The following is a 25,548-nucleotide window of genomic DNA, read 5'->3' as shown; positions in this document are numbered from 1 at the left end:
GGGGCCCTTCTGCATTAGAGGAATATGGACAGACCAGGCAGTCCCCCCCTTCTGGGCCGAGGCCACGCCTGCCAGGGGCGTGCTGCGTGTGAGGTGTTGGACCAGACCAGACATCCAGGAGCTCTGGACTGTGGGAGGTTAAGGAGCTGTGCCCATTTTGCAGGCCACCCCAGAGGGACAGAGAGGTGGTCAGGGACGCTCCTAGCATGCCTTCTCTGGGGTCCCAGCCCCAGCCCACGGGACCTTTGCTTGGAGTCCCCTCATCCAGGCTGGTCCCTGGGGTTGACCCGATGGCCCAGCCCACCCGGCTCGGGCTGGTCACCCCCACGGCAGTGCAGGTGTTTTGGTAGCAGCCGTGGCGCTCACTCGTGGTTCTGATCGCTCGTTTGCAGAATGCTCACCTGTTCCCCGGGGAAGTGTGGTCCTGGGAGAAGAGTGGGCAGCCGAGGTCAGCCAGCCCGTGAGCAGGCAGCTGAGTTGGGAAGAGTTGGGGGACCTCATTCTCAAGAAGGCAGCCTTGAGTCCTATGATGAAGGGGCAGGTCTGGGCTGCTGCCACCTGTCCCTAGAGAGTTACCGGACTCTTGATTGCTTATAGAATTGCCGCTTCGTTAATGCAACAATCACTTGACGACACGCAGCAGAGCAAGAATTCGTCTTGGCAAACATTCTACGGTGTGGAGACCATTTGGAAGGGAACAGAGAGACCAAACGGCAGTAGCCCCCCTTGTTACACTGATGCAGGTGTTGGGAAGGTGCGTGGCCCTCCGTGACTCCCGCTCCGTGACTCATCAGTGACTGTTACATACGGGCAGCATGAATATATTTGGAAAATGCAAAGCACATTTTTAAAGCTCTGTGAAGAGGAGCCGGTGAGTGGAGGTTAAGGAAAGGAAGAAGAAGGCAAAGGACAGTTGTGAAATTTGGAAGGATGGAGGAACAAAAGGGAAGAGCTTGGATCAGAGCATTCTAAGGCCTCCAGCGTCCCGGGAAAGGCGTCACAGGGCCTCACGGTGACCGTCTACACCCACCACCGCTCCTGAGCCTCAGGCCGCCCGTGGCCGGCACGGAGGGTAGGGAACGAGATTCCCTCATTTGAACTTTTGCTTCGTTGGCAACATTTTAGAAAAGAAAAAAGGAGTTTGCGATGGGATGATGAACTGAAGACATCCTAGACTGATTGCATTCTTGGAGTTTATTTCCTGAACCCTGAAATGCTCCAGCTGCCGGACCTTGGATGTGTCCAACGGGAGATGTTTTTGCAGCCAGCACGGGGGAGGGAACCACGCGGCGCCACCCGTAACCTTCCCAGCACACGCTCCACGCACACGCACGTGCACACGCACACACACGCACAGTCACACTCCCGTTCTTTAGGAACAAGCCTGCTTACAGCGGGTCACTCAGCTCCTCGGAACCTCCCTTCCTGCAGCCCCACGGAGGGGCGGGGCAGGGGTGGGTGGATACCATCGGCCTCGCATGGCGGGTGACAGTGAAGTAGATGAAGTCTGTGAACTCATTAGGTGAGAGCTGGCACGTGGAGGCATGGGTGACTTGGCCAGTTACACATCAGCCAGTCAGTCATCACTGTCGACCGAAGGACAGGTCACTGTCACACACCTGCCGTGAGCAGGGCACCCTGGCAGGCTCCCATCAAGCCTCAAAGAAAAGCCCATGCACGAAGGACAGTCCAGACTGGCACAGGACAAAGGTGCCGTGTGTCTGCCGGGTGGCGGGGGGTGCCAGAAGGGTCAGAGCCGATGGGCTGGGTCTCAGGTTAAAGAGGGCGGATCATGGCCAGGTCCGCCCCCAGAGAAGGGCCCACAAGTTGGCTGTGGGACAGGGGTGGGGGGGATTCTTCTAGGAGCTGGCGGCAGATGAACAGGTGGACAGGTGGTGGACTAGGTGAGGCTGGGCCCTGGGTGCCAGCCTGAGGCACTTAGACCTTATCCTAGAGCAGCGGTGGCGTCAGAGTGCCCTGGAGGACTTGTGACGGGGTGGCCGGGCCCCACCCAGGCCTGAGCGCTGGAATTTCTAGCAGGTTCCCAGGTGCTGCTGGTCTGGACCTCGTTGTTGAGGATCACTGGCCTAGGGGCAATGAGGAGCCTTACTGACTATTGACTGGGGAGTCTCTGGTGATAGCAATGGGGGGGGCAGGAGGAGGTGACGAGCCAGCATGTGGGTCCCTCCAAACAAAACCTAAAGCCAAACCTCCCCAAGGGGCTAGACCGCGTGTTAGTGCCTGTAGGGTTTCTGAGCGGGGTGAGTCTCCCGATGTTGCGTTCCGTTGGAACTCCCTGCTGACTGGCCTTTCGCTGGGCCACCTGTGAATGCAAACGCTGGGCTGAAAGTGTGAGACCCGAGGGGGCCCTCGGCCTGAGCCTTTCTGGAGGGTCCGGCCCTGTTAGGGTTGAGGATCTCCTCCCCGGAGCACGGGCTCCTCCGGCTGGAACGCATCCATGCCTCCTGCCACACCTGCCAACCTGATTTGCTGGGGAAGTTTTCACCTGTGGTCACTGAGGGTTTCCACGTGAACTCTCTGCACACCAGCTCCCGTGGGCCCCCCGCAGCCCCCCTCTGCCTTCACCCCGTCAGGCTCCCCCGAGCGCTGGAGTGGACACACCCAGGCTGCCACTTGGAGGGAGAGAGAGGGCAGTAGGCCCTGTTCCCCTGCAGGTCAGGCAGTGCCACTTTAAGAGTTTTATTTGGGCAGTAAAACCTCTGAGTTGTTCTTGGCAGACGTTGTAATGAATTAGAAGCCTTGAAATCTGCTTAGAGCGGTAAGTGCAGGCTCACCCCGTGTCCTGAGGACTGGCGGTTATAGGCGATCTTCCCGGGTGATCTGATTGGCTTTCGAAGAGGCTTGGTGTGGATGCAGCCTTTCGGGAGGTGGAGGGGTCCGGACCGTGTGGTTTCAGTTCTGTGCCGGATACTGGAGGAATCACCACGGATGGAAGTGCTTCTCGACGTGTGGTCCCCCGACGGCAGCGTCAGTATCACATGGGGACCTGTTAGAAGGGCGTGTTCTGGGCCCCACCCAAGACGTCCAGGGGCTTTGATGGGCACTGGGGTTTGAGAAGGAGTGATGTAGTGTGTCATCGCTTTTAAACAACAGTGGTGGGACAGAGAGAGAAGGGATGTTTGGGACAGCCTAAGACTGACCCTCCTGCTCTGCTGAGTCAGACATCGACCCCGGCGGGGCATGGACGGCAGCCTGGTGTGCAAACATGAGTCCTCCCCGCCCGCGGGGTCCCTGGGGGAGGTTTCCCTGTCCTCTAGACGCCCAATCAAAGGGGAGCGAGCTGTGTACCCTGGGGAAGGACCCTGGGGAAGGACCCTCAGTTCCGAGCAAGGGGACTAGCTCTCTGCTTCATATGTACGGATGTATTTTTAGAACTAATAGTCATTCTACTAAAGCAGCCAATTAAAAATCCTAGTTCTTGCATTTTTCATTCCATTTATAAATCGCGTTTTCTTTATCATCTAGCAACTTGTTGCGATCTCTGTGAAGGAGTCTTGGGGCCCATTTACAGATTTGGTGATTAACAGCTTTTTCGACCCTTTCCAACTGCGTTTAGAAATTTAACGTACTCAACTTCATTTTTCAGTTCTTTGATTAAAGAACAAACCCTTGTTTGCACATACTTAAGTGATTCCTATAAACCTAATAAATTAGTCTTATAAACATGGGAAGTCTTAAGTTCTCTTCTATGTTCTTATAAACTGAAGTGCTGCTTATAATCCTAAGAAGATTTTGAGATCCCAAGTCTAAATTAGAGTTACAAATATCACCCATTGGATACTTTGTCTTAAATGCTACAATTTCTGGGGGAAAAAAAAAAAGTACAAACCCCCTATCATAGAGCTAGTGACCATGCAGGTCTGACTGACCATCTTCTATTTAATTCTAAATGTCCCCAGAGAGAGAGCCATTTTCTCATTAAGGATATAATTGTCATTCCCAACACGGTTAGGGTTGCCTCCTCAGGTGGACTTTTGGGGATGATTTAAAAAATTAATTTAAAAACCAAGTTTGGCCCTGGCCAGTTTGGCTCAGCGGTTAGACCGTCAGCCTGTGAACCAGAGAGTCTTGGGTTCAGTTCCCGCTAAGGGCACGTACCTCAGTTGTAGTTTGTCCCCAGCCCTGGTGGGGGTCGTGTGGGTGGCAACCACTCAACGTGTCTCTCTCACGTTGATGTTTCTCTCTCTCTCTCTCCCTCCCATTCTCCCTCCCACTCTATCTGAAGATAAATGCAAAAAAATGTCCTTGGGTGAGGATAAAAAACAAAAACAAAAACAAAAACACACCAGGTTTGGCCCTGGCTGGTATGGCTCAGTGGGCTGGGCGTCATCTGTGCACCAAAAGGTTGCCGGTTTGATTCCTGGTCAGGGCATGTGCCAGGGTTGTGGGTTCGATCTCCAGTAGGGGGCATGCAGGAGGCAGCTGATGTTTCTCTGTCACATCCATGTTTCTCTCTCCCTCTCTCTCAAAATCAATTTAAACAACCCTTTTTACAAAGTCCAGTTTATTTTAATGAATAAATATTCTAAGGCAAATCCGGAAAGTGGGTGCTGTTGCCCATCCCTGTGCCCCCACACCTCGTGCCCCCCTTCCCAACACAAGTGCTGGTCGGGTGCTTCAGGCCACGTCGCAGCTCCTCCCTGGGTGCGTGCAGCCTGCAGAGACAAAGCCCGGATGTGGATCCAGGCCATGGCCACGGGGCCTGGCTGCCCTTGGGCTGTTGGGGTCACGGGCGAGTGAGTGAATGAAGGTGACCGACACCCCATTTCCCTTTCTCTGGGCAGGTCGGCGTCATCCAGCTGGGCCAGGAGGAGGTGCTCATCCAGCCTCTGAACACGTCCCAGGGCTCGCTCAGCGGGCGGGAACACCTGGTCCGGCGCAAATGGTCCTTGCCACCCAGCCCCTCCAGCGAGGCCCAGGAGCCCGGGCAGCTGTGCCAGGTTCTAACAGGTGAGTCTGGAAGACGGGGTGACTGACTCACATTGGCACCGGCGCCTGTCCACCGACCACCCCCACTGGCGTGTCCCCAAATGCACCGAAGTCAGGGAAGCAAGAACTTAACCTCTTCTTGTACTTGGAAAGCTTTTTAGATTCCCTTACGGGCCTCTGCTCTTTCCTTTATCTGTGGATTAGTGTCAGCTTTTCCTGTGCAGCAGCCCTTTGAAAGAGGCATTTCTGGAAGGCACCCAGGGTCTCATGAATGCGGTGTCTCAGTTGCAGGTTGAGGCTCGAAAACTTCGATGGCTTATTGTTATCAGACCTCAAGCTGCTGCAAAGCTGAGGGGAGAGTCCCTCCCGTCGGTATCCTGGCCAGAGCTTGCTTTTCTAAGACAGTGGTCCTCAGCCCTGGCTGCGTGAATCAGTCACCTGGGCAACCCACGAAACAGTGGTTCTCAGAGTGTGGCACCTGGCCAGCAGCATCAACATCACCCGGGAACGTATTCTCAGAACCTGCTCCCCCATCAGAAACTGTGGGGGGGGGGGGGTAGGTCCAGTCACAGTACCTTCGCAGGTTGTCCAGGTAAATCCGATCACGTGAAAGTCCAGGAAGCACGGCTTTAAAAAATGCCACGCACTGACCTGTCCCCGGGACCCTGATCCGATTGGTCTGGGGGCAATGGGGTGTCAGTGTTTTTAAAGGCGATTCTAATAAGCAGCTTGAGGGGAGAACCCCGTCTTCTTACATTCTGGGTGTGCCTCTGTTTGAGCAAGCTGTGGTGTTTGGAACTTTTCATGGCACTGTGTCCCTCGTCAGCTTGCGACTGTCCCCTGATGAAGACAGACGTCCTGCTGCTCACAGGTGGCATTTCCTACCTGGAGACCACGGGACCCCGTGGCTGAGCTCTGAGTGCTGTGCTTTGTAGTTTAGAGACGTCTCTTTCTAGAAGGGTATAGTGTGTGTCGGTTTAGCATCCCGGTGATCCTGTAAATAATCAGAATCCTAAATAATCAGTTATGTGGCTCGCATTTAGGACGCTTTTTTTGTTCAGAAATGAGCTTGCTGCCCAGCTCAGCTGTTTCTCGGTCCTGATCCTGTGCAGGTGGGCGCCCTCCTTAGCGTCACCTGCAGTCATCAGGGAGGTACGGGAGGTGATTTTGCTGGACTCCGGCCGTCTCTGCAGCCTCTGGAGAGCTCGGAGTGGTCAGTGAAGAGGGGATGCCATTAAGCTTTGGGGTGTGCCTGCTCCTTCCCGCACCCTTACAAAAGCAGGGAGGATAGACCTCCGCAGAACATTACCAGGCCCTAGAACACACCATGGAATCCAAGGGCAAGAGTGTTTTCACCTCATTTCCCCTCCAGTCAAAGCAGCGCTCAGCAGTGGCCAGTCGGGGCGCGTGGGTGATGTCACGGCCTGTCTGTCTGATTGCCCGCTGCCCTCCTCTTGAGGGGGGGAGCGAGGGTTGCTGACACAATGAGACACTGCGCTTGCGTCTGCATTTTGGTCCCTGGGGTTAGTGGGCAGGGTGTGATGGAAACTAAGTTAAAACGAGCGGTCGTGCAAAGGTGCAGAGAGACATTTCTGCTGAGCCAAAGTTAGTTTTTTATCCTTACCTGAGGACTTTTTTTTTTGCATTTATCTTCAGACGGAGCAGGAGGGAGAGAGGGAGGAAGAGAGAGAGAGAGAAACATCGATGTGAGAAAGACACATCAACTGGCTGCCACCCACACAACCCCAACCGGGGCCGGGGACTAACTGCAACCAAGGTACGTGCCCTTAGCGGGAACCAACCCGGGTCTCTCTGGTCCGCAGGCCGATACTTTAACCGCTGAGGCAAACTGGCCAGGGTTTGAGCAACATTTCTGATGTTGCTTTAAAAATAATCTCCCATCCCTGCCCCCACATCTCACATCAGTGTGCTTTGCCACGCGGGAGACACAGGCCTGTGTGAGGCTCTGGCCTGGGCAGGAACGCAAACAGGAGAAAGGTATAGTTTTCCTTCTGGTCCTTCCTCCTTTGCATGAGGCACTGTGAGCTTTGTTGCTGTGCTCAGAAGGACATCGGGCCTCTTACTAGGCTTCGTGACTAATCATCGAGCATTGGGAGTTCAGAAAACTAATTTACTGAGACAACAGCAAAAGGCATTGTTGAAGTTTCCTGGAAAGATTACTCAGAGGAATCCAAGCTTCCCCGTGGGAACATGTTCCTTGTGGCTAAACATGGTGGCCATAGGGGTCACTGGGCCTTGTCCTTAAGTGTGTGTCTCCTCAGTCTTGGACATGGTGTAGGAGTAGCCAGCTGGCTCATGCAGGTGGGGGGTGTCAGATAACTCCTCCTCCTCCTCCCCTCTTCCTCTTCCTGCTTCTGTACCTCTTCCTCCTCTTCCTGCTCCTCTTCCTGCTCCTGCTCCTCTTTCTCCTCCTGCTCCTCCTCCTTCTCTTCCTGCTCCTCCTTCTCTTCCTGCTCCTCCTCCTCCTCCTCCTCCCCTCTTCCTCTTCCTGCTTCTGTACCTCTTCCTCTTCTTCCTGCTCCTCTTCCTCCTCCTGCTCCTCCTCCTTCTCTTCCTGCTCCTCCTCCTCCTCCTTCTCCTGCGCCTCCTCCTCCTTCTGCTGTCCCTTCCCCTGCTCCGCCTCCTCTTTCTCCTGCTCTTCTTCCTCCTGCTCCTCCTCCTGCTGCTGCTCCTCCTCCTGTTGCTCCTCCTGCTGCTGCTCTTCCTCCTCCTGCTGCTCCTCCTGCTGCTGCTCCTCCTTCTGTTCCTCCTCCTGCTGGTGCTTCTCCTGCTCCTCCTGCTGCTCCTGCTCCTCCTGCTGCTCCTCCTGCTGCTGCTCCTCCTGCTCCTCCTGCTGGTCCTGCTCCTCCTGCTGCTGCTCCTCCTTCTGTTCCTCCTCCTGCTGCTGCTCCTCCTCCTGCTGCTCCTGCTCCTCCTGCTGCTCCTCCTGCTGCTGCTCCTCCTGCTGCTCCTGCTCCTCCTGCTGTTCCTGCTCCTCCTGCTCCTCCTGCTGGTCCTGCTCCTCCTGCTGGTCCTGCTCCTCCTGCTGCTGCTGCTCCTCCTTCTGTTCCTCCTCCTGCTGCTGCTCCTCCTCCTGCTGCTCCTGCTCCTCCTCCTGCTGCTGCTCCTCCTCCTGCTGCTGCTGCTGCTCCTCCTCCTGCTGCTGCTGCTCCTCCTGCTGCTCCTCCTGCTGCTGCTCCTCCTGCTGCTCCTCCTCCTCCTGCTGCTGCTGCTCCTCCTCCTGCTCCTCCTGCTGGTCCTGCTCCTCCTGCTGCTGCTGCTCCTCCTTCTGTTCCTCCTCCTGCTGCTGCTCCTCCTCCTGCTGCTCCTGCTCCTCCTGCTGCTGCTCCTCCTGCTGCTGCTTCTCCTCCTGCTGCTCCTCCTGCTGCTCCTGCTGCTGCTGCTCCTCCTGCTCCTCCTGCTGGTCCTGCTCCTCCTGCTGCTGCTGCTCCTCCTTCTGTTCCTCCTCCTGCTGCTGCTCCTCCTCCTGCTGCTCCTGCTCCTCCTGCTGCTGCTCCTCCTGCTGCTGCTCCTCCTGCTGCTCCTCCTCCTGCTGCTGCTGCTCCTCCTCCTGCTACTCCTGCTGCTCCTCCTCCTGCTCCTCCTTCTCCGTGAAGCACTCAGTCTACCTGAGAGTTGGGGAAGGTAGGCTGCCATGCTCTCTATGGGGAGACCGACGAACACAGGGAAGGCCTCCTGGGGAACCACTGCCTTCTCTTGGGTCCAGCTGAGTATTTCTAGAAGTCTTTGGGGCTCCCAGAGAGGGGACAGGCTGGTCCTATTTCTGTTATAGCTCCTTATTTTTAGGACCTTATAAACTGATTCATAAAATATCACTCCAGTTTGGAAGGCTAGAACTTGGCAGGGAAGTATGGAGTCTGTGTGAGCCTTTTTTCCCCCTTTGGGTGAGAGCTTGAGTTTTTGAAGGTTTTTTGGCCACTCTCAACAACTAAAATGGTACATGGGATATTTTGAAATGTTTTTTGATTTTTAAGTGGTTATTTTTAGTTTAAAACTTTCTGTTTGTCCTGCGTGGTCATTTTAATTTCTCCTCTCGGATGCGATTTAGGGTCTTCCACGTGCATTTTCGTGGTCTCTTGTGGCCATCTGAACTTCGGTGTCTTCCTCCTCCACGTGGCAGAAGTGACACGTGATAGTAGCGCTAGATGGTAAAATAGTAAAACAAAATTGCATTTGAGTTTCTCTCGCTCTGTGTGTGTGTGTATATTTATATATTAATGCTCACCTGACGATATATTTTTAGTGATTTTAGAGAGAGAGAAAGGGAAACATCAACGCACCTCAACGGGGGATCAAACCCCCAACCTAGGTATGTGCCCTGACCAGGAATCTAACCTTTGACCTTTAGTGGACGGGACGACACTCCAACCAACTAAGCCACACTGGCTAGGGCCCTGTGTTACTATTTTTAGCATTTATTTTACATCAAAAATAATTAACTCCAAAAGCAGACACCAGTGTTTTAAGAGTTATTATCCCAGGAGAGAGGAGAGTCACACCGGAAGCCAGCTCTGTCTTCCTCTGTTGTGACCCCCTCTGTCTGAGTCTGCGACGGCTGTTGGAACAAGGTAACACAGCCTGGACGGCTGAAACAGCAAACATTTATTTACTTCTTCACAGTTCTGGGGCTGAATGTCCAAAATCGAAGTGTTGGCAGGGTTGGTTTCTTCTGAGGCCTCTGTTCGTGGCTTGTTGATGGCCACCTTCTCTCTGTGACTTCACAGGGTCCTGCCCCTGTGTAGCCTTCTGTCCTGTTCTTACCTGAACACCAGTCAGATGGGCTGATGGCCCACCCTAATGACCTCATTTTCATTTAATTGCCTCAATAAAGAGCCTATCCGCAAACATGGTCGTATTCTAAGGTGCCTGCTGATTGGGCACATGTTTCAGCCCATCACAGCCTCTGTTTCCTCATCTGTAACGCTGAGATGCTGCTGCTGGTCCTGTCTGCTTCTCGTGGTTGTTGCTAAGGAACACGTTACAGCTCCCAGCTGCACTGGGCCCGGAGGACGTGTTCACGAGACACCTCACACATGCCTAAAAGGTAAAACCCAAATTTAGAGGAAATTAGAAGTGGGTCCTATAGAGGGGGACTCTTCCTACAAGAATAGGTGTCGTAGTTGGCTGGTCATCTATTTCATTTTTTGTTGTTGTTGTTCTCTTGAGAATATTAAAGGAGCTGTGTAACTCTAGACAAGTTAGCAAGGAGTGGGCTACTCTGAGCTTTGGTTTCATCATCTACAACTGAGTAATATCGTCTGCCTCTTAGGGGACTTTGTGAGTTTTATTTTTATTTTTTTAACTTATCTTTAGTGTTGAATGTATTACAGATGTTCCCCATTTTTCCCCCATTGACCCCCTCTTCCCCACTCCCACCTCCCTCCTGCCTTTTCCCACACTGTTGTCTGTGTTTATTGGTTACGCATATATGCATAAAAGTTCTTTGGTTTGTTTCTTCCCACCCCCCTTCCTCCTGTGGTTTGTCAGTCTAACAACCAATTTGTACTTCTTAATCCCTTCACCTTTTTCACCCATTCCCCCAACCCCCCTCCCATCTGGCAACCAACAAAATGTTCTCTGTATCTATGAGAATCTTTCTGTTCTGCTCATTCATTTTGTTTGTAGATTCAATTGTCGATAGATATGTATTCATTGCCATTTTATTGTTAATAATTTTTATCTTTTTCTTCAAGAAGACCCCTCAGCATTTCATATAATAATGGTTTGGTTAAACTCCTTTAACTTTTTCTTGTCTGGGAAACTCTTTATATGGCCATCGATTCTAAATGACAGCTTTGCAGGATAGAGTAATCTTGGTTGTAGGTTCTTGCTTTTCATCACTCTGAATATTTCTTGCCACTCCCTTCTGGCCTGCAAAGTTTCTTTTAAGAAATCAGTTGACAGTCTTATGGGAGCTCCCTTGTAGGTAACTAACTGCTTTTCTCTTGCTGCTTTTAAGATTCTCTCTTTGTCTAGAACCTTTTGCATTTTGATGATGATGTGTCTTGGTGTGGGCCTCTTGGGGTTCATCTTGTTTGGGACTCTCTGTGGTTCCTAGACTTGTATATCTGTTTTCTTCACCAAGTTAGGGAAGTTTTCTGCCATGATTGTTTCAAACAGGTTTTCAATTTCTTGTTCTTGCTCTTCTCCTTCTGGCACCCCCAAGATGCGAATGTTGGCACACTGGAAGTTGTCCCAGAGGCTCCTTACACTATCCTCATTTTTTTGGATTCTTTTTTCTTTTTGCTGTTCTGTTTTGGTGTTTTTTTCTTCTTTATATTCCAAATCGATGGTTTGCTTCTTGGCTTTACCTACTCTACTATTGAATCTCTGTACATTATTTTTTATTTCAGTTAGTGCCTCCTTCATTTCTGACTGGTCCTTTTTTATGCTCTTGAGGCCCTCACTAAGTTCATTGAGCATCTTTATAAGCAGTGTTTTGAACTCAGCATCTGTTAGGTAGCTTATCTTCATTTTGCTTAGTTCTTTTCCTGGAGTTTTGTTCTGTTCTTTCATTTGGGACCTGTTTCTTTGTCTCCTCATTTTGGCTGCCTCCCTGTGTTTGTTTCTATGTATTAGGTAGAGTTGCTATGTCTCCTAGGCTTCCTAGGGTGGCCTATTGTAGTAGGTGTCCTGCAGGGTCCAGTGGCACAGCCTCCCTGGTCACCCCAGCTGGGCCCTCGAGGTACACCCCTCGTGTGGACTGTACACCCTTCTGTTGTAATTGAGTCTTGATTGCTGTTGGCACATCAATGAGAGGGTTTTACTCAGGCTGATCAGCTGCAAGGACTGGCTGTGCCCACTGGCCAGTGACCTCTGACCACCTTGGAGGATCAGCTGTGTGGGGGCCCACCACACAGAGCAAGACTTACTTCAGCAGGGCTCTGGTACCCACTGAGTCCACTCACTGAGTGTGTCACTTGTGGAGCTGGTTGGGTGGTGATGCTTCGACGTGGTCTGAAGCTGTCCACTGGGTGTGCTGGCTCAGGGACCACGTCAGCCACTGCCTGTGTTCTACCCGGGGCCACCCGGCATAAGCTACAAAGTGATCTGCTGATGGCTGCTTCTTGTGCTGGGCTTGGAGGTGCCCAGGCAAAGCCAAGTTGTGAACCAAGGCTGGCTGCTTCTAGTGCCAGGCCTGGGGCCACTTAATAAGAGGTCTGGGGCTCGCCGAGACCAGATGCTGCTTGTTTGAAAGAATTTAGGAAAACCTGAAGCAGGATCCAAGACAGGCCAATCCTATGGATAAGCAACTGGCAACAGCTTGGGTGGGCCTGAAAGTTGGGTGGGGCGGGGCCTCAGGGAGTCACCAGGGCGGGGCTACCAGTGTGAGCCAGGTTGCTGGAGTCCCAGATATGGCGGGTGTCTGACGCCCCAGGGGAGGGCTCACCAAAAAAGGCCTTTGATAGCAAGTCTGTCCAGGAGAAAGCTGCCCCTTCAGCCCACGCTCCAGTGCCAAACAGCTCAGTTTTTCCCTGTATGTCTCTGGTGCCCCTCGAGCTGCCTCCCCCATGCTGGACCCTGGAGGGTGCGAGTCTGAGTAAGTCCGTGTGCAGGCCCTTTAAGAGGAGCTGCCTGGGGCTCCAGCAGCCTTAGCCTCCCTCAGCCTCAGTTCCCACTGGTTTTATTTACAGCCAGAAGTTATGGGGATTCTCTTCCTGGCCCTGGAACCCTGAGCTGGGGGTCTGGTGTGGGACAGGGACCCCTCAGTCCTCAGGGAGGACCTTCCCAGGCGGGGTGTCCCCCTGATTTTTATCCACCACACGTGGGTGTGGGACCAGCCCTCGCACCTCCGCCCCTCCTACCAGTCTCCATGTGGCTGCTGCTTTAATTCCGTAGTTGTAGGACTGCCATTCAGCTCAATGTCAGGTGGTTCTGAATGATGGTTGTGTTGTAGTTTAGTTGTAACTTTGATGTAGTTGTGGGAGGACGCGATACCACGTTTACCTACCCGCCATCCTGACCCGAGGTCGACTTTGTGAGATTTAAATGAGAGAGTGCACACTTGTCACTCACCAGCTAACGCGTATCAGCTACTGTTGCAGCTGCTGTGGTTATAAATACTGTTCTTTGTACCTCCAATCTCCATCGACAGACCACTCGAATGTCTCCTCTGTTTTTAATTGGGAAAGAAAGAAAAACCCTGAAGAGACCTGGGAGCTGAAGGCTCTCGTTATTATTCCTGAATCCATCATTCTGGCCTCTTGAGCAAATCTGTAATGACATCAAGGGATCTGAGTGTTTCTAGATCAGAATTTACCCCTAAGGTCAACTCCTTGCATTTTCCCTCAAGAACCACGTACCCCCAAGCATTCAGACTTAACCCATGTGACGATTTGCTTCAGAATGTTTTTCTGAGAGAATCTAACATGCATGGATATGACTGAGTGTCCTTCGACTCCATCCCTAACTTACTCCCCAGAGGAAACCACCATCCGAGGTTGGGGTGAATCCCTCCTATCCACTTTTTACACTATGATAATGTTTGTGGTTTGGAGTCATAAACTGCGTCTTGTATTGTTTTGTATGTCTTAAAATGCACCTAAACGGTTTCGTTCTGTGCAACTTGCCTTTATTACAATAATATTTCCCAGGTTTGTCCGTGTTATTAGATGCAAATTTAGTCCATTAATTTCAGTTGTAGAAATTTGTCTATTATGTTAATCTTTGCAAAGCACTAGCATTGGTTTTCATTTTTTTCTACTGTTTATTTTATTTTATTATTTTTTTCTTTATTGATCTTTAGAGAGAGAGGAAGGGAGAGGGAGAGAGAAATAGAAACATCGGTGAGAGAGAACATCGACTGGCTGCCTCCTGCATGCCCCCCAGTGGGGATCGGGCCCACAGCCTGGGTACGTGCCCTGACCGGGAATCGAACCGGCAACCTCTTGTTGTATGGGTCGACGCTCAACCACTGAGCCACACTGGCTGGGCTATTTCTTTTGTTTGTTTGTTTTTCATTTCTTCTTTTAATTTCTATTTCCTTTCTTTTTTTAAAAACGTTCTCTGGATATAGTCCTGTTGCTTTTTTCCTGACTTCTTTAGTAGAATACTAGCAGATTAAACTTGACTCTTTCTTCATTTTTACGGTGCGTATTGAAGGCTATACATTTTTCTGGAAGCATACCTTCAGCTCCGCACACATTCGGATAGGTACTGCTTCCAGTACCCAGTTCTAGATATACTCGGATTTCCAAGAGAGTTGCTTCTGGCCAGGCAGTACGGTGCGGTCGTGAAGAACTTACATCTTAGCCTAGTAGGGTTGAATTCCTGACATCACCTCCTGGCTCGAGGGACTCTTTCGTGCCTCAGTTTCTTTATTCGTGGAAAGGGGGACAATTGCACGTGCGTTATGGAATTACTGGATGTCTGTATAAGTTAATCAGCGGTGGCACAGAGTGCTGTGTAGGAAGTCATCCTGATGCTTCTGTAAGCGAAATGCCTCTAATAACACCAGCTTTCCCACAGGCTGACGGACACCGACTGTTAAGTTTCCAGGCTGCTCCATTAGCATTAGAACAAAGGGATATAAACCTGGAAGGAAGGGTGTTATTTGAGGATGCGCTGTACATTGTCACCTGTCATTATTATTATACCTGTAAGCGATTTGAATTTTTATATATATTTTTTAGCATAACGGGTTTTTCCCACCGTTCACAGATTTCTGTATATAGGAATTTGGAGAATGCGGCTCAGAGGACATGTCCACTGGTCCTTTTGTGCAGTTCTAGTACCTGAGCAGCGAGTCCCCAGCTCTTTACCCGTCGGGTGCCTGGGGGGCACTCAAGCCTGAGGACCCCGGTGGTTACTGGAGTTTGGCCCCCACTAGGCTGCCTCAGCCCCATGCTGGTCTTTTCTTCCAGGTCCCCCTCATCTTCCTGCATTGCTCCCCCCGTGGGACACAGCAAAGGGGCCTGCAGGTGACTTGGCTGGGAACCCTGACCATCTAAAATGTTAACAAGTTAAGAAAGCTGGTTAACGTTCTAAAGATTCCTGCACCTCCAGTCATAAGAAATCTTTCTGCGTCAGCAGTCCGTCGATCTGTGCGACCTTCCTCCCTTCTCTCTTCCGTCCTTCCTTCCTTTCAAACCCTGGGTGCTTCAGCAAGAGTACCTTCGAGATCTCCAAAGGGGGGGCCACCTGGAAGGGGCTCCCGGTTGCCTGGAGGGACCCACCTGTGCTCTGTGCTTCCCTCTGGAGCCTCTGTTTTCTGAACTGATCACCGGAGAATCTGGGAAATTGGGTAAGCCAGGACCAGGGGCAGTGTGTGAACAAATGTTTATGTGCTGTTTATTATATTTTGTGTGCCTTTATGCTGTCAGTAACTTGGTGGTGTGCGCTTTAAATCGGCTTGAGTAGATCTTATTTTTAGGGCTCAGTATTTAAACTAGTAATACGTCATTATCCGGGCAGTGACTTATTCACCGGGCCCATGTTTGCTTCTGGCTGTGGCGGCCCAGCCCTGGCCACTGGGACTCCCTCAGTGAACCGAGACACACGTCCCTGCCCTCACAGAGCCCGCGTTCCAGGGGCTACTGCGGACACTTGGATTGAAAGCTGATTAACAGCCCAGACGGTGTGGCTCAGCGGTTGAGTGTCAACCCTGCACCAAGAGGTCACTGGTTCGATTCCTGGTCAGGGCACATGCCCAGGTTATGGGCCCCATCCCCAGTGGGGGGCATGCAGGAGGCGGCCAATGTTCTCTCTCATCGATGTTTCTCTCTCTCTCTCTCTCTCTCAAAAGTCAGTAAAGAAAAAAAAATCAATAAAAACATTTATAAAAAAATATTTTTTTAAAGAAAGCTGATTGACAGTCTTGTCCAGGATGCATTCTCGGGAAAATAGTCCCCAGTCCCCACATCCCCCCTTCCTCCTGTGACAGTCTAGGGGACGTGCAGGTGGGAAGGACTTTCTGATTCCCAGTGGCGTTTGCTGGGCCCATGGAGGGGGGAAGGGAAGGGAGTGAGGACCAGGCCACCAGATGGACAGCCGTGACTTTGCAAGATGAAGCAGGGGTGTCCAGACATGGGATGGGGTGTCCTGAGGTTGGAGCCCGGTGCCCAGGTGGGAGTCTTGCTCCCCACATGGCCTGCTCACCTGCTGGCTGCCTGTTCAGCTTCCTAGGACCCTTTCACATCTCTGAGTTCCCTTCCCCGCTGGGACCAGGTGGGCTCAGTGGGACAGGTGTCCCCTCAGAATCCCACCCCGGTCCGTGCCATCGAAGCATTTTCTTAGGGGCATTGCCAGCAAGCACCCCTCGCTCCCTGTGCTGTCTACTGGCATAGTGTCCCAAAGCCAGGCCTTTCCAGGGTGCCTCTGGGGTCACAGCTGCTCCTTTTACTCATCGCCTTGGGTCCTCTGCGTTTCCACCCTGGAGCGGTCCCTGTCACTGTCTCTAGCCCCTCCTCTTCCCGCGCTGTGGCATCTGTTAGCTTCTTCGTTTGATACAGTTGCAAAGAGCTTTGTTGTACCCATTACCCAAATTCATCAGTTGTTAACATTCCCCCAGTTCTCTTCCTCCACCATCTGCTTCCTCTCCTCCCTCCCCCTCCCCATCATCTTTCCTCCCAACTTCCCCAACCCTCCCCCCAAAACTCTCTTTTTTTTCTGAACCACCTGAGAGTAATTTGCAGACATTATATTCCTTTATCCATAGATACTTTTATGCATATTTCCCAAGCGTTCTTACTAACCGTCAGTTATTTATCGAACTCAGGATAGGAAATACTGACACAGGACTACTATCTCGCTTAGCCTTTGGATGTAAGTGTTGTCAGTGGTCCCAGTAATGTCTTCTACAGCCTTCCTTCCTCGCTCCAGAATCCAGTTGAGAAAGACACTGCCTTTGGTCGTCGGGGCCCCTTTGCTCCTCCAGTCTGGGTCAGATACTTAGTATTTGTCTTTCCTGACCTTCACAAGTCTCCAGAAATAAAGCACAGTCTCCTCCTTTTGTAGGAGGTCTCTCTAAATTTGGTTTCGTCCGATGCTCCCTCAGGATTGGACCTCGGTGAAGCCTTTTTGGCAAGAACCCCACGGAGCTGCGTGTTCTCCGTGGAGCTTACCTGGAGCCGCACGCTCTCATTTTGTCCGTCACGGGGGACATCAACTTTCGTTACTTGGTCCAGGTTAATCTGCTCTAACGCTGTTGTCTTCCCACCGATAGTCAGCAAGTGGATTGTGGGATCTTTTGAGAGCGTATACACGTCCTGTTTTGCCTCAACCTGTCACCCATGGGATGCAACAGCTCTTGATTCTCCGCAGACTCTGTTATTGTTGTAATGGCTTTAAGTGGTGCTTTCCTTTGAAATAATTTTTTATATTTTTTATTGAGTTTTTAGAGAAAAAGAGAGAGAGAAGCATCGATGTGAGAGAAAAACATCAATGGGCTGCCTCCTGCACGCCCCCCACCAGGCATGTGCCTGCACCCCGAGCATGTGCCCTGACCGGGAATTGAACTGGGACCTCTCAGTCTGTGGGACGATGCTCCATCCACTGAGCTGGGCAAATGGTGCTTTTCTAACTCCAGTATTTCCTCCACTTTTTTAATCGCAGTTCTCCTGAAGGAGCATGTCCCCTTCTCCCCCACTGACTTATTTATGTCTGTGTGGACTTGTAGATTCTTATTGTACCCCATGGATATTGATTGGTTGATTGATTGATTCCTTCATTTATAGGCTCAGATGGTCTCAGATTTGGCCATTGGAGGGTAACTTACAGAATCAGACATGGATTCCCTGAAGACTTTTGTAGCATTGTGGAGGCAGGCGTGCGAGCTCTCTCCTTAGATGTGTTAATGTGGTACACGATGTGAATGGACTTCCTAATATCACACCAGCCTTGAACTCCTGGTGTGAATTTCCTTTGGTTGTCATGTATCATTTCCTTAAAGGGATCTCACGTTCTGTTTGTTTGCATCCATGTTCCCGCGCCATTGTGCTCCGCAAGTTTCTTTTCTATGTGTGAGCCGTCCCTGTCCGTCGAGTTGGCACAGTTACACTAGTTTTCAAAACCTGTGCAGGTTTCCCTTTGTTTTCAGTGCTCTGGACGAGTGTGTGAGTCACTGAGGTCATCTGGTCCCCTGGGACTGTCTCTGCCTGGTGTGCTTGTGTGGTTGGCATGCTTTTATAACTCTCTCTGTTGTTTCTTCTCCAGAAGTTGGCCTGTGTAAGTTTCGTATTGCCAACGGGATCGATTTTGATGAATTACATAGTCCTAGTAAATTTCATCTAGATTTCCAAATTGATGTGCATAGAGTTCCCCCCTTACTTGATATGTTAGAACAGCGGTTCTCCACCTTCCTGATGCCGCGACCCTATAATATAGTTCCTCATGTTGTAGTAACCCCCAACCATAAAATTATTTTCGTTGCTACTTCGTAACTGTAATTTTGCTACTGTTATGTCTTAGGCGACACCTGTGAAAGGATCATTCGACCCCCAAAGGGGTCACAACCGACAGGTTGAGAACCGCTATGTTAAAGAATCATGATTTAATGTGGTTCAAACTAGATTGCAAATTCCTAGGTCATTGGTAAGGTAGACCTTGGCTTATGGAACTGTGTTGAATGACCTTTTTGTGTCTTTTTACTGCTCTTGAAATCTACTGTGTGGTTTGAGGGCCAACATAGATGCCACCTCTTTCAGGAAGCCCACCCTGATTGCCTCATTTGGTTTTCGGGAAATTTCAAGGTGCTTTGTCTACATTCTGAATAGTACACTTGTCCCTGTGCTGTTTGTTGTCTTAGTTGTGTCTAATGCACTCTGAGTAGAAGGCAAGACTCACAGGTGACCTTTCTGTTGCCACTGTAAGTTTGTGGTAACTTTTGTGGCTGACAGCAACAGAAACCTATTCCATTTCAGTTCTGGAGGCGAGTAGTCTGAAACCAGTTTCACTGGGCTACCAGGGTGTCGGCAGGCCTGCCTCCCTGCCACAGGCTCTAGGGGAGAATCCAGTACCTTGACTGGTCCAGCTCCTTGGTCCTCAGCCTCATCCTCCGGCTTCGAAGCTCGCACAGGGCGTGGAGTCCGGATGCATCACCGTGAGAGTTCCCTTCAATACTCAGTGCTCTCTGCATCCCTCAGAGGAACAGGAGTGGCTGCCTCAGGCCTGACTGGACTCCAGGAAGGTCTCCCCTTCTCTGGATCCTTCACTTAATCACCTCTGCAAAAGCCCCTTTTATTATCTAAATTAACATAGTCACGCAGTCAGGGCATCAGGACCTGGACGGACATCTTTGGCGGGGGGATGTTATACAGCCTCTCACATTCATAGATCTGTTTCCTCTGAAACACATTTCATAAATACGTTTCTTCCATAAATCCCAGCACCGTGAGCACAGCCACTATGTTATAATTAATTTGCTGTCTTTCCCCTCTCCCATGACTTTTGGGCATATCCTCTGCGAGAAGGCGGCAAAATCAGCAAGCACACTGGCCCTCTTCTTGAATATTCCCATTACTTGATTGAGAAAGAAACTCTAAAACCGAAGCGTGGAGACAAAAAGGGAAAAGACACCCGGCCGAGTGTGTGTGCGTGCGTGTGCGTGTGTGTGTGTGTGTGTCTGAATCTGAGTGCCTTTTCCCTCTGCCGTTCCCCCAAGCAGAGGAATTGGACGAGAAGCGTGTTGTCTCTTCCCAGTTCTCCCCTGTGCTCTTATGCAACACACACCCGCCCCACTTCAGTAACTCAAAGCAGAGCCGGCCTCCAGCTTAAATAGGAAAATCTGCCTCGAGCCGCAGACGGATCAAGAATGCACAGTTTATTATTTAAAGTGCACGCTGGCTGGGACTGTCCAGGTGGCTCAAGGAAGCTCCTGGCAGCCCGTTCAGCCCTGAAACGGGGAGGAGGGATTGTGGTCCCCAGAAGGCACGGGCCGGGTGGCCGAGGTGCTGACTTGGTGTTCCAGGGGTGGTGGGGGTGGAGAGCGCGGCCCCTGCCAATTCCGGCAGAAGTGTCTGATATTTGAATCAGCAGTGTTCCTGTTTCCTCCGAGGGGGAGAGCTGGAGAGAATGTGTGACTGAGCTCAGGAGCATGCCCGGATTCCCTCCCAGCAGGAGGACTCCGGCCAGAAAGCCCCACAGAGGACGGACGGGAAGGGGAGCAGACACCCCGTTGGAGTGACTGTTTGGTCTTTTTAAGAAAGGACTTTAGGGTTGCATGTCCCTCCCCCTCTGCAGAAAGGTCTGGCTTTCGCGGTCCACTCGTTTCTCATGGAAAAGCCCAGCAAAAAAAAAAAAAGTCTCATCAGGACATCTGCTGCCCAGTTTTCTTGGTGTTCCCCAGCCAGGAATTGGGGTCACTTTGCATACCCTTCCTCCAGGGCGAGGCATTTCTCAGGGGTTGGCTGGCTGGGCCCACGCTGCCTTTGGGCTGGAGGAGCCCGGAACTTCCTCGGTCCGTTAGCTCATAGATCGAGCCCCCTGTGGGTCTGGACAGACTGGACAGTGAGCCGTAGGGGAACAGCCCAGTGAGGCTGGGAGTGTGCCCGCCTAGTTGAACAGAAAATATCAGGTGTAATTCATTGGTGGCCCGGCTGTGACGGTGGTAGGGATGGAGCCTGGCCAAAGCCCCTGGGGGGGGGGGGTGCTGCAGGGAGACCACACCCACAGCTGCCATGGGCGTTGGTTGATGCTACTCCCTGCTCAGGACACTCAGGGGTTGGGGACTGGAAAAGGGGCTTTTCTTCTCTCCAAGGAGACAGGCATTATTGAGGGACAGAGCTTACGGCCAGGGCCCATGATCCCTCATGGAGTCCGCACTTGGCTGTCTGGGTGCTCATACCGGTAACGAGTATTCTCTGTGTCAATATTTAAAGAAGCACAACTTTCTCCCAGAAGATGGACTGGAAGCCATCACTGCAGGGCTGGCCGCGGCTTTTCTGACGCCTTTTCGGGGGACTTTTCGATCTCCCTTGACTGTCTCGGACCCCCTGACTCTGTGCGGGGCTGACAGGGGGCAGGGGACAGCAGCCATTTGGGCCTCGTGCCTGGCTTTCCTGGAGGGTATCATCCGAGTCCCATCTGGCCTCTTGGTTTTCTTTGTGGAGCAATTCATCTTTTTTTTTTTTTTTTTTGGTGTAGAGTGTTTGGAGCTGCATGGGGGCCCAGGCCCCTCAATTAATTTCTGTCAGGGGCCTGTTGGCTTGCCTCTGAGTTAGAAAACTGCCTCTCTCAGTACAAATGAGCGGTTCTTGGCGGCCAGGGTCGTCTCGGCCGTTCCAGCGATGTGAGCATCTGCGCTTCAAACCCTCCAGGAAAACGTCCCTGGTCAGCAAGGCATCAGCCCCCAGACCTCCCGTGATTTCCCTCCCCGATGCCCTTCCCAGAGGGTCTTCGGCTCCCTGAGCTTCCCCCGTGAAGACGGAGATTTTGCGCTCAGACGTCGCAGAGGAATCGCACAGGGGTTCTCTTCCCCGGCCGCAGAAGCGGCCCACGGGGCCGTCGGGAGCCCATTGGAGCTCATCGAAGATGCTCCGTTCCTCTCCCTGTGTGTCCAGGTCGTCCCGTGGGGCCAGGCCCTCACAGGCCACTGCGGAGGCGGGCAGGGTCCTGGGGAAGAGTTCCCAGAAACCACTGAGTCACAGGGGCTCTGGCTCCCTGGCCCAAGCTGGGCTGGGGCTCTGAGGGGACAGGCAAGGGCTGTGGGAGTCACTGGGCGTGAGGTTTGAGCTGCGCCTGAGCACTGTTGGACTTCAGTGGATTTGCAGGGTAGGCATTCCAGAGAAGGGGCAGGTCCTGTCTGGCCCTTTGTACACTGTCACATGCCTGGCACCTTCCAGGTGGGAAATCTCGCAGCTGGGGGCGTCGGGAGGGGCCCGAGGCAGAGCCTGGAGCCACGGAGGCCTGAGCGTGAGGCTCCAAGGGCGCACGTCCTATGTGACCTCGAGCGGGATGCTGCCCCAGGCCACCGTCTCCTCGGGTGGTGGCTGGGAAGGCTCCGTCCTGGTCACTGGCAGGGTCCCGGGCAGCGCTGGCAGCCGGGGAGGGCTGTTGGCATGCAGCTTCCAGCCGTGGTGGAAAATGGGGTCACGTGCTTAAAAACACAGCTTTCTTTGGGCCATTCGTGTTGTGAGAAATCAGTTTCCCAGCAAAAACGCCCTGCTGGCCTCGGGGCTGGGTTCAGGGACACAGTGACATGGGAAGGAACGAAAACGAGGACAAGGGTCCAGTGTGGCTTCCTTCCTGCCTCATCCAGCTGGGCGTCCAGTCCCTCAGGTGCATGCCCATGTGGGGAACACTTGTCCCTGCGTCTCAGGTACGTGCCACCGGTCAGGCCCCCCAGGGCTTCCTCGGTGGACCCTCCAGCAGAGAAAGCAAGGGGGAGGGGAAGCCAGAGCGAACGTGGCACCCGGGGTTCTGTTTTCCTTTCCCGTGACCCCTGCTCACGACTCCAGCGCCGGCCGGCGTGCCGATGTCTCCGTGAGACTCCGGGCTCAACCAGCGTGAAGGGTGGCTCGTGGGAGTTTCAGGCGGCCTACCTGACCGGGGAAACATTGAGCAACAGCCAGAAAGGAAGGAGACCGGTCACGCCGCAGTGACAGTGGAGCTGTAACCCCTGCTGGCCCGAGCCCCATGGCACTAGGTCCGTCACCCTGCCTGTGGGGGTTGGGAGACGCAGCTGTCATCACCTCCCTTCCCATCCTGCCGTCTGCGGCCACAGCCCCGAGCAGCCTGCGCTCCAGACAGCGGGACATCGCTTCTGGCCGCCAGATAAAATGGGATGCTTCCTGATAACTTTCTGACAAGGCTGTTCTCGAAGACATCTCTTTCACGCGCGCGTGTGTGTGTTGTGATGTTTTTGGTCACAGATGCCACTGAAAAGTCGTTTCAAAAGTACGATTGTTGCCGAGCAAACCAGATTTTAACTGAAACCTGTGAGCTTGCCATTGTAAGGGAATCTGGGGGGGGGCCTGTAAAGGGGTGACATTTTTAGCAGGAGACGTACCAGCTTCTCAGAATGTACTTCGCAGTGGTTCCTTGCTTTTTCCCCTCATAAAAGAGGATAATTGTGTGTCTTCATCAGACCTGTGATTTGGGGGGCTCTCCGTGTGGCACGTCTGTGGTGGGTACAACTTTCCCAGGCGTGGTTCTAGTCCGTGTGCATGGTTCGGGGCCGGGTTGAAGCTGTGGCCCAGGAGGCAGCCCTGTGTGCAGAGGGTTGTGGGAGCTCATACTGGTGAGCTGTGCACAGGACAGGTGTGCGGGTGAGGCATGTGCAGGTGAGGCGTGCACAGGACAGGTGTGCGGGTGAGGCATGCACAGGACAAGTGTGCGGGTGAGGCGTGCACAGGACAGGTGTGCGGGTGAGGTGTGCACAGGACAAGTGTGTGGGTGAGGCATGCACAGGACAGGTGTGCGGGTGAGGCGTGCACAGGACAGGTGTGCGGGTGAGGTGTGCACAGGACAAGTGTGTGGGTGAGGCATGCACAGGACAGGTGTGCGGGTGAGGCGTGCACAGGACAAGTGTGCGGGTGAGGCATGCACAGGACAGGTGTGCGGGTGAGGCGTGCACAGGACAGGTGTGTGGGTGAGGCGTGCACAGGACAAGTGTGCGGGTGAGGCATGCACAGGACAAGTGTGTGGGTGAGGCATGCACAGGACAGGTGTGCGGGTGAGGTGTGCACAGGACAAGTGTGTGGGTGAGGCATGCACAGGACAAGTGTGTGGGTGAGGCATGCACAGGACAGGTGTGCGGGTGAGGCGTGCACAGGACAAGTGTGCGGGTGAGGCATGCACAGGACAGGTGTGCGGGTGAGGCGTGCACAGGACAGGTGTGTGGGTGAGGTGTGCACAGGACAAGTGTGCGGGTGAGGCATGCACAGGACAAGTGTGCGGGTGAGGCATGCACAGGACAGGTGTGCGGGTGAGGCGTGCACAGGACAGGTGTGTGGGTGAGGTGTGCACAGGACAAGTGTGCGGGTGAGGCGTGCACAGGACAGGTGTGCGGGTGAGGCATGCACAGGACAAGTGTGCGGGTGAGGCGTGCACAGGACAGGTGTGCGGGTGAGGTGTGCACAGGACAAGTGTGTGGGTGAGGCATGCACAGGACAGGTGTGCGGGTGAGGCGTGCACAGGACAGGTGTGCGGGTGAGGCGTGCACAGGACAGGTGTGCGGGTGAGGCGTGCACAGGACAAGTGTGTGGGTGAGGCATGCACAGGACAAGTGTGTGGGTGAGGCATGCACAGGACAGGTGTGCGGGTGAGGCGTGCACAGGACAAGTGTGCGGGTGAGGCATGCACAGGACAGGTGTGCGGGTGAGGCGTGCACAGGACAGGTGTGTGGGTGAGGCGTGCACAGGACAAGTGTGCGGGTGAGGCATGCACAGGACAAGTGTGCGGGTGAGGCATGCACAGGACAGGTGTGCGGGTGAGGCGTGCACAGGACAAGTGTGTGGGTGAGGCATGCACAGGACAAGTGTGTGGGTGAGGCATGCACAGGACAGGTGTGCGGGTGAGGCGTGCACAGGACAAGTGTGCGGGTGAGGCATGCACAGGACAGGTGTGCGGGTGAGGCGTGCACAGGACAGGTGTGTGGGTGAGGTGTGCACAGGACAAGTGTGCGGGTGAGGCATGCACAGGACAAGTGTGCGGGTGAGGCATGCACAGGACAGGTGTGCGGGTGAGGCGTGCACAGGACAGGTGTGTGGGTGAGGTGTGCACAGGACAAGTGTGCGGGTGAGGCATGCACAGGACAGGTGTGTGGGTGAGGCATGCACAGGACAGGTGTGCGGGTGAGGTGTGCACAGGACAAGTGTGTGGGTGAGGCATGCACAGGACAGGTGTGCGGGTGAGGTGTGCACAGGACAAGTGTGTGGGTGAGGCATGCACAGGACAGGTGTGCGGGTGAGGCGTGCACAGGACAGGTGTGCGGGTGAGGCGTGCACAGGACAGGTGTGCGGGTGAGGCGCGCACAGGACAGGTGTGCGGGTGAAGCGCACACAGGACAGGTGTGCGGGTGAGGCATGTGCAGGTGAGCCATGCACAGGACAGGTGTGCGGGTGAGGCGTGCACAGGACAGGTGTGCTGGTGAAGCGCACACAGGACAGGTGTGCGGGTGAGGCATGTGCAGGTGAGCCATGCACAGGACAGGTGTGCGGGTGAGGCGTGCATAGGACAGGTGTGCTGTCCACAGGACACGGAGGACAATAGCCACACACCTGGCACAGTGCCAGGCACATTACATTCATTATCTCATTTTATCCTTCTTTTTTTTTTTTTTTTTGTTAATCCTCACCTGAGGATATTGTTTTCCCATTGATGCTTAGAGAGAGTGGAAGGGAGGGAGGGAGGGGGAGAGAGAGAAACATCGATGTGAGAGAGACACATCCACTGGTTACCTCCTACATATGCCCCAACCAGGGCTGGGGATCGAACCTACAACCTAGGTGTGTGCCCTTACCTGGGAATCGAACCTGCAATCCAGATACGTGCCCTTGACTGGGAAGCAAACCCACGACCCTGTAGTGAGCGGGCTGGTGCTCTAACCACTGAGCAACACCAGCCAGGGCAGTGTCCGCTCTTAAATGCTCAGCTGTTTCCATCTATGGGGTCCCACATCAGCTGCGCAAACATGAAAGA

At 53.1% G+C, this 25,548-nt stretch overlaps 1 protein-coding gene across 1 annotated transcript in view; it reads left to right on the top strand.

Annotated features, from left to right (window-relative positions):
* ADAMTS17 (ADAM metallopeptidase with thrombospondin type 1 motif 17) overlaps window positions 1-25,548 on the top strand; it is a 213,310-nt gene that overhangs the window by 3,954 nt on the left and 183,808 nt on the right. Inside the window, exon 3 of the mRNA XM_036278118.1 lies at window positions 4,806-4,971. Coding sequence (XP_036134011.1) covers window positions 4,806-4,971 — 166 coding nt within the window. The remainder of the gene's footprint in view (window positions 1-4,805; window positions 4,972-25,548) is intronic.

Source organism: Molossus molossus, unplaced genomic scaffold (assembly GCF_014108415.1).
Source record: "Molossus molossus isolate mMolMol1 unplaced genomic scaffold, mMolMol1.p scaffold_m16_p_24, whole genome shotgun sequence".
NCBI classification, from domain to species: domain Eukaryota; kingdom Metazoa; phylum Chordata; class Mammalia; order Chiroptera; family Molossidae; genus Molossus; species Molossus molossus.
This window is presented reverse-complemented; position numbering and strand designations above follow the sequence as displayed.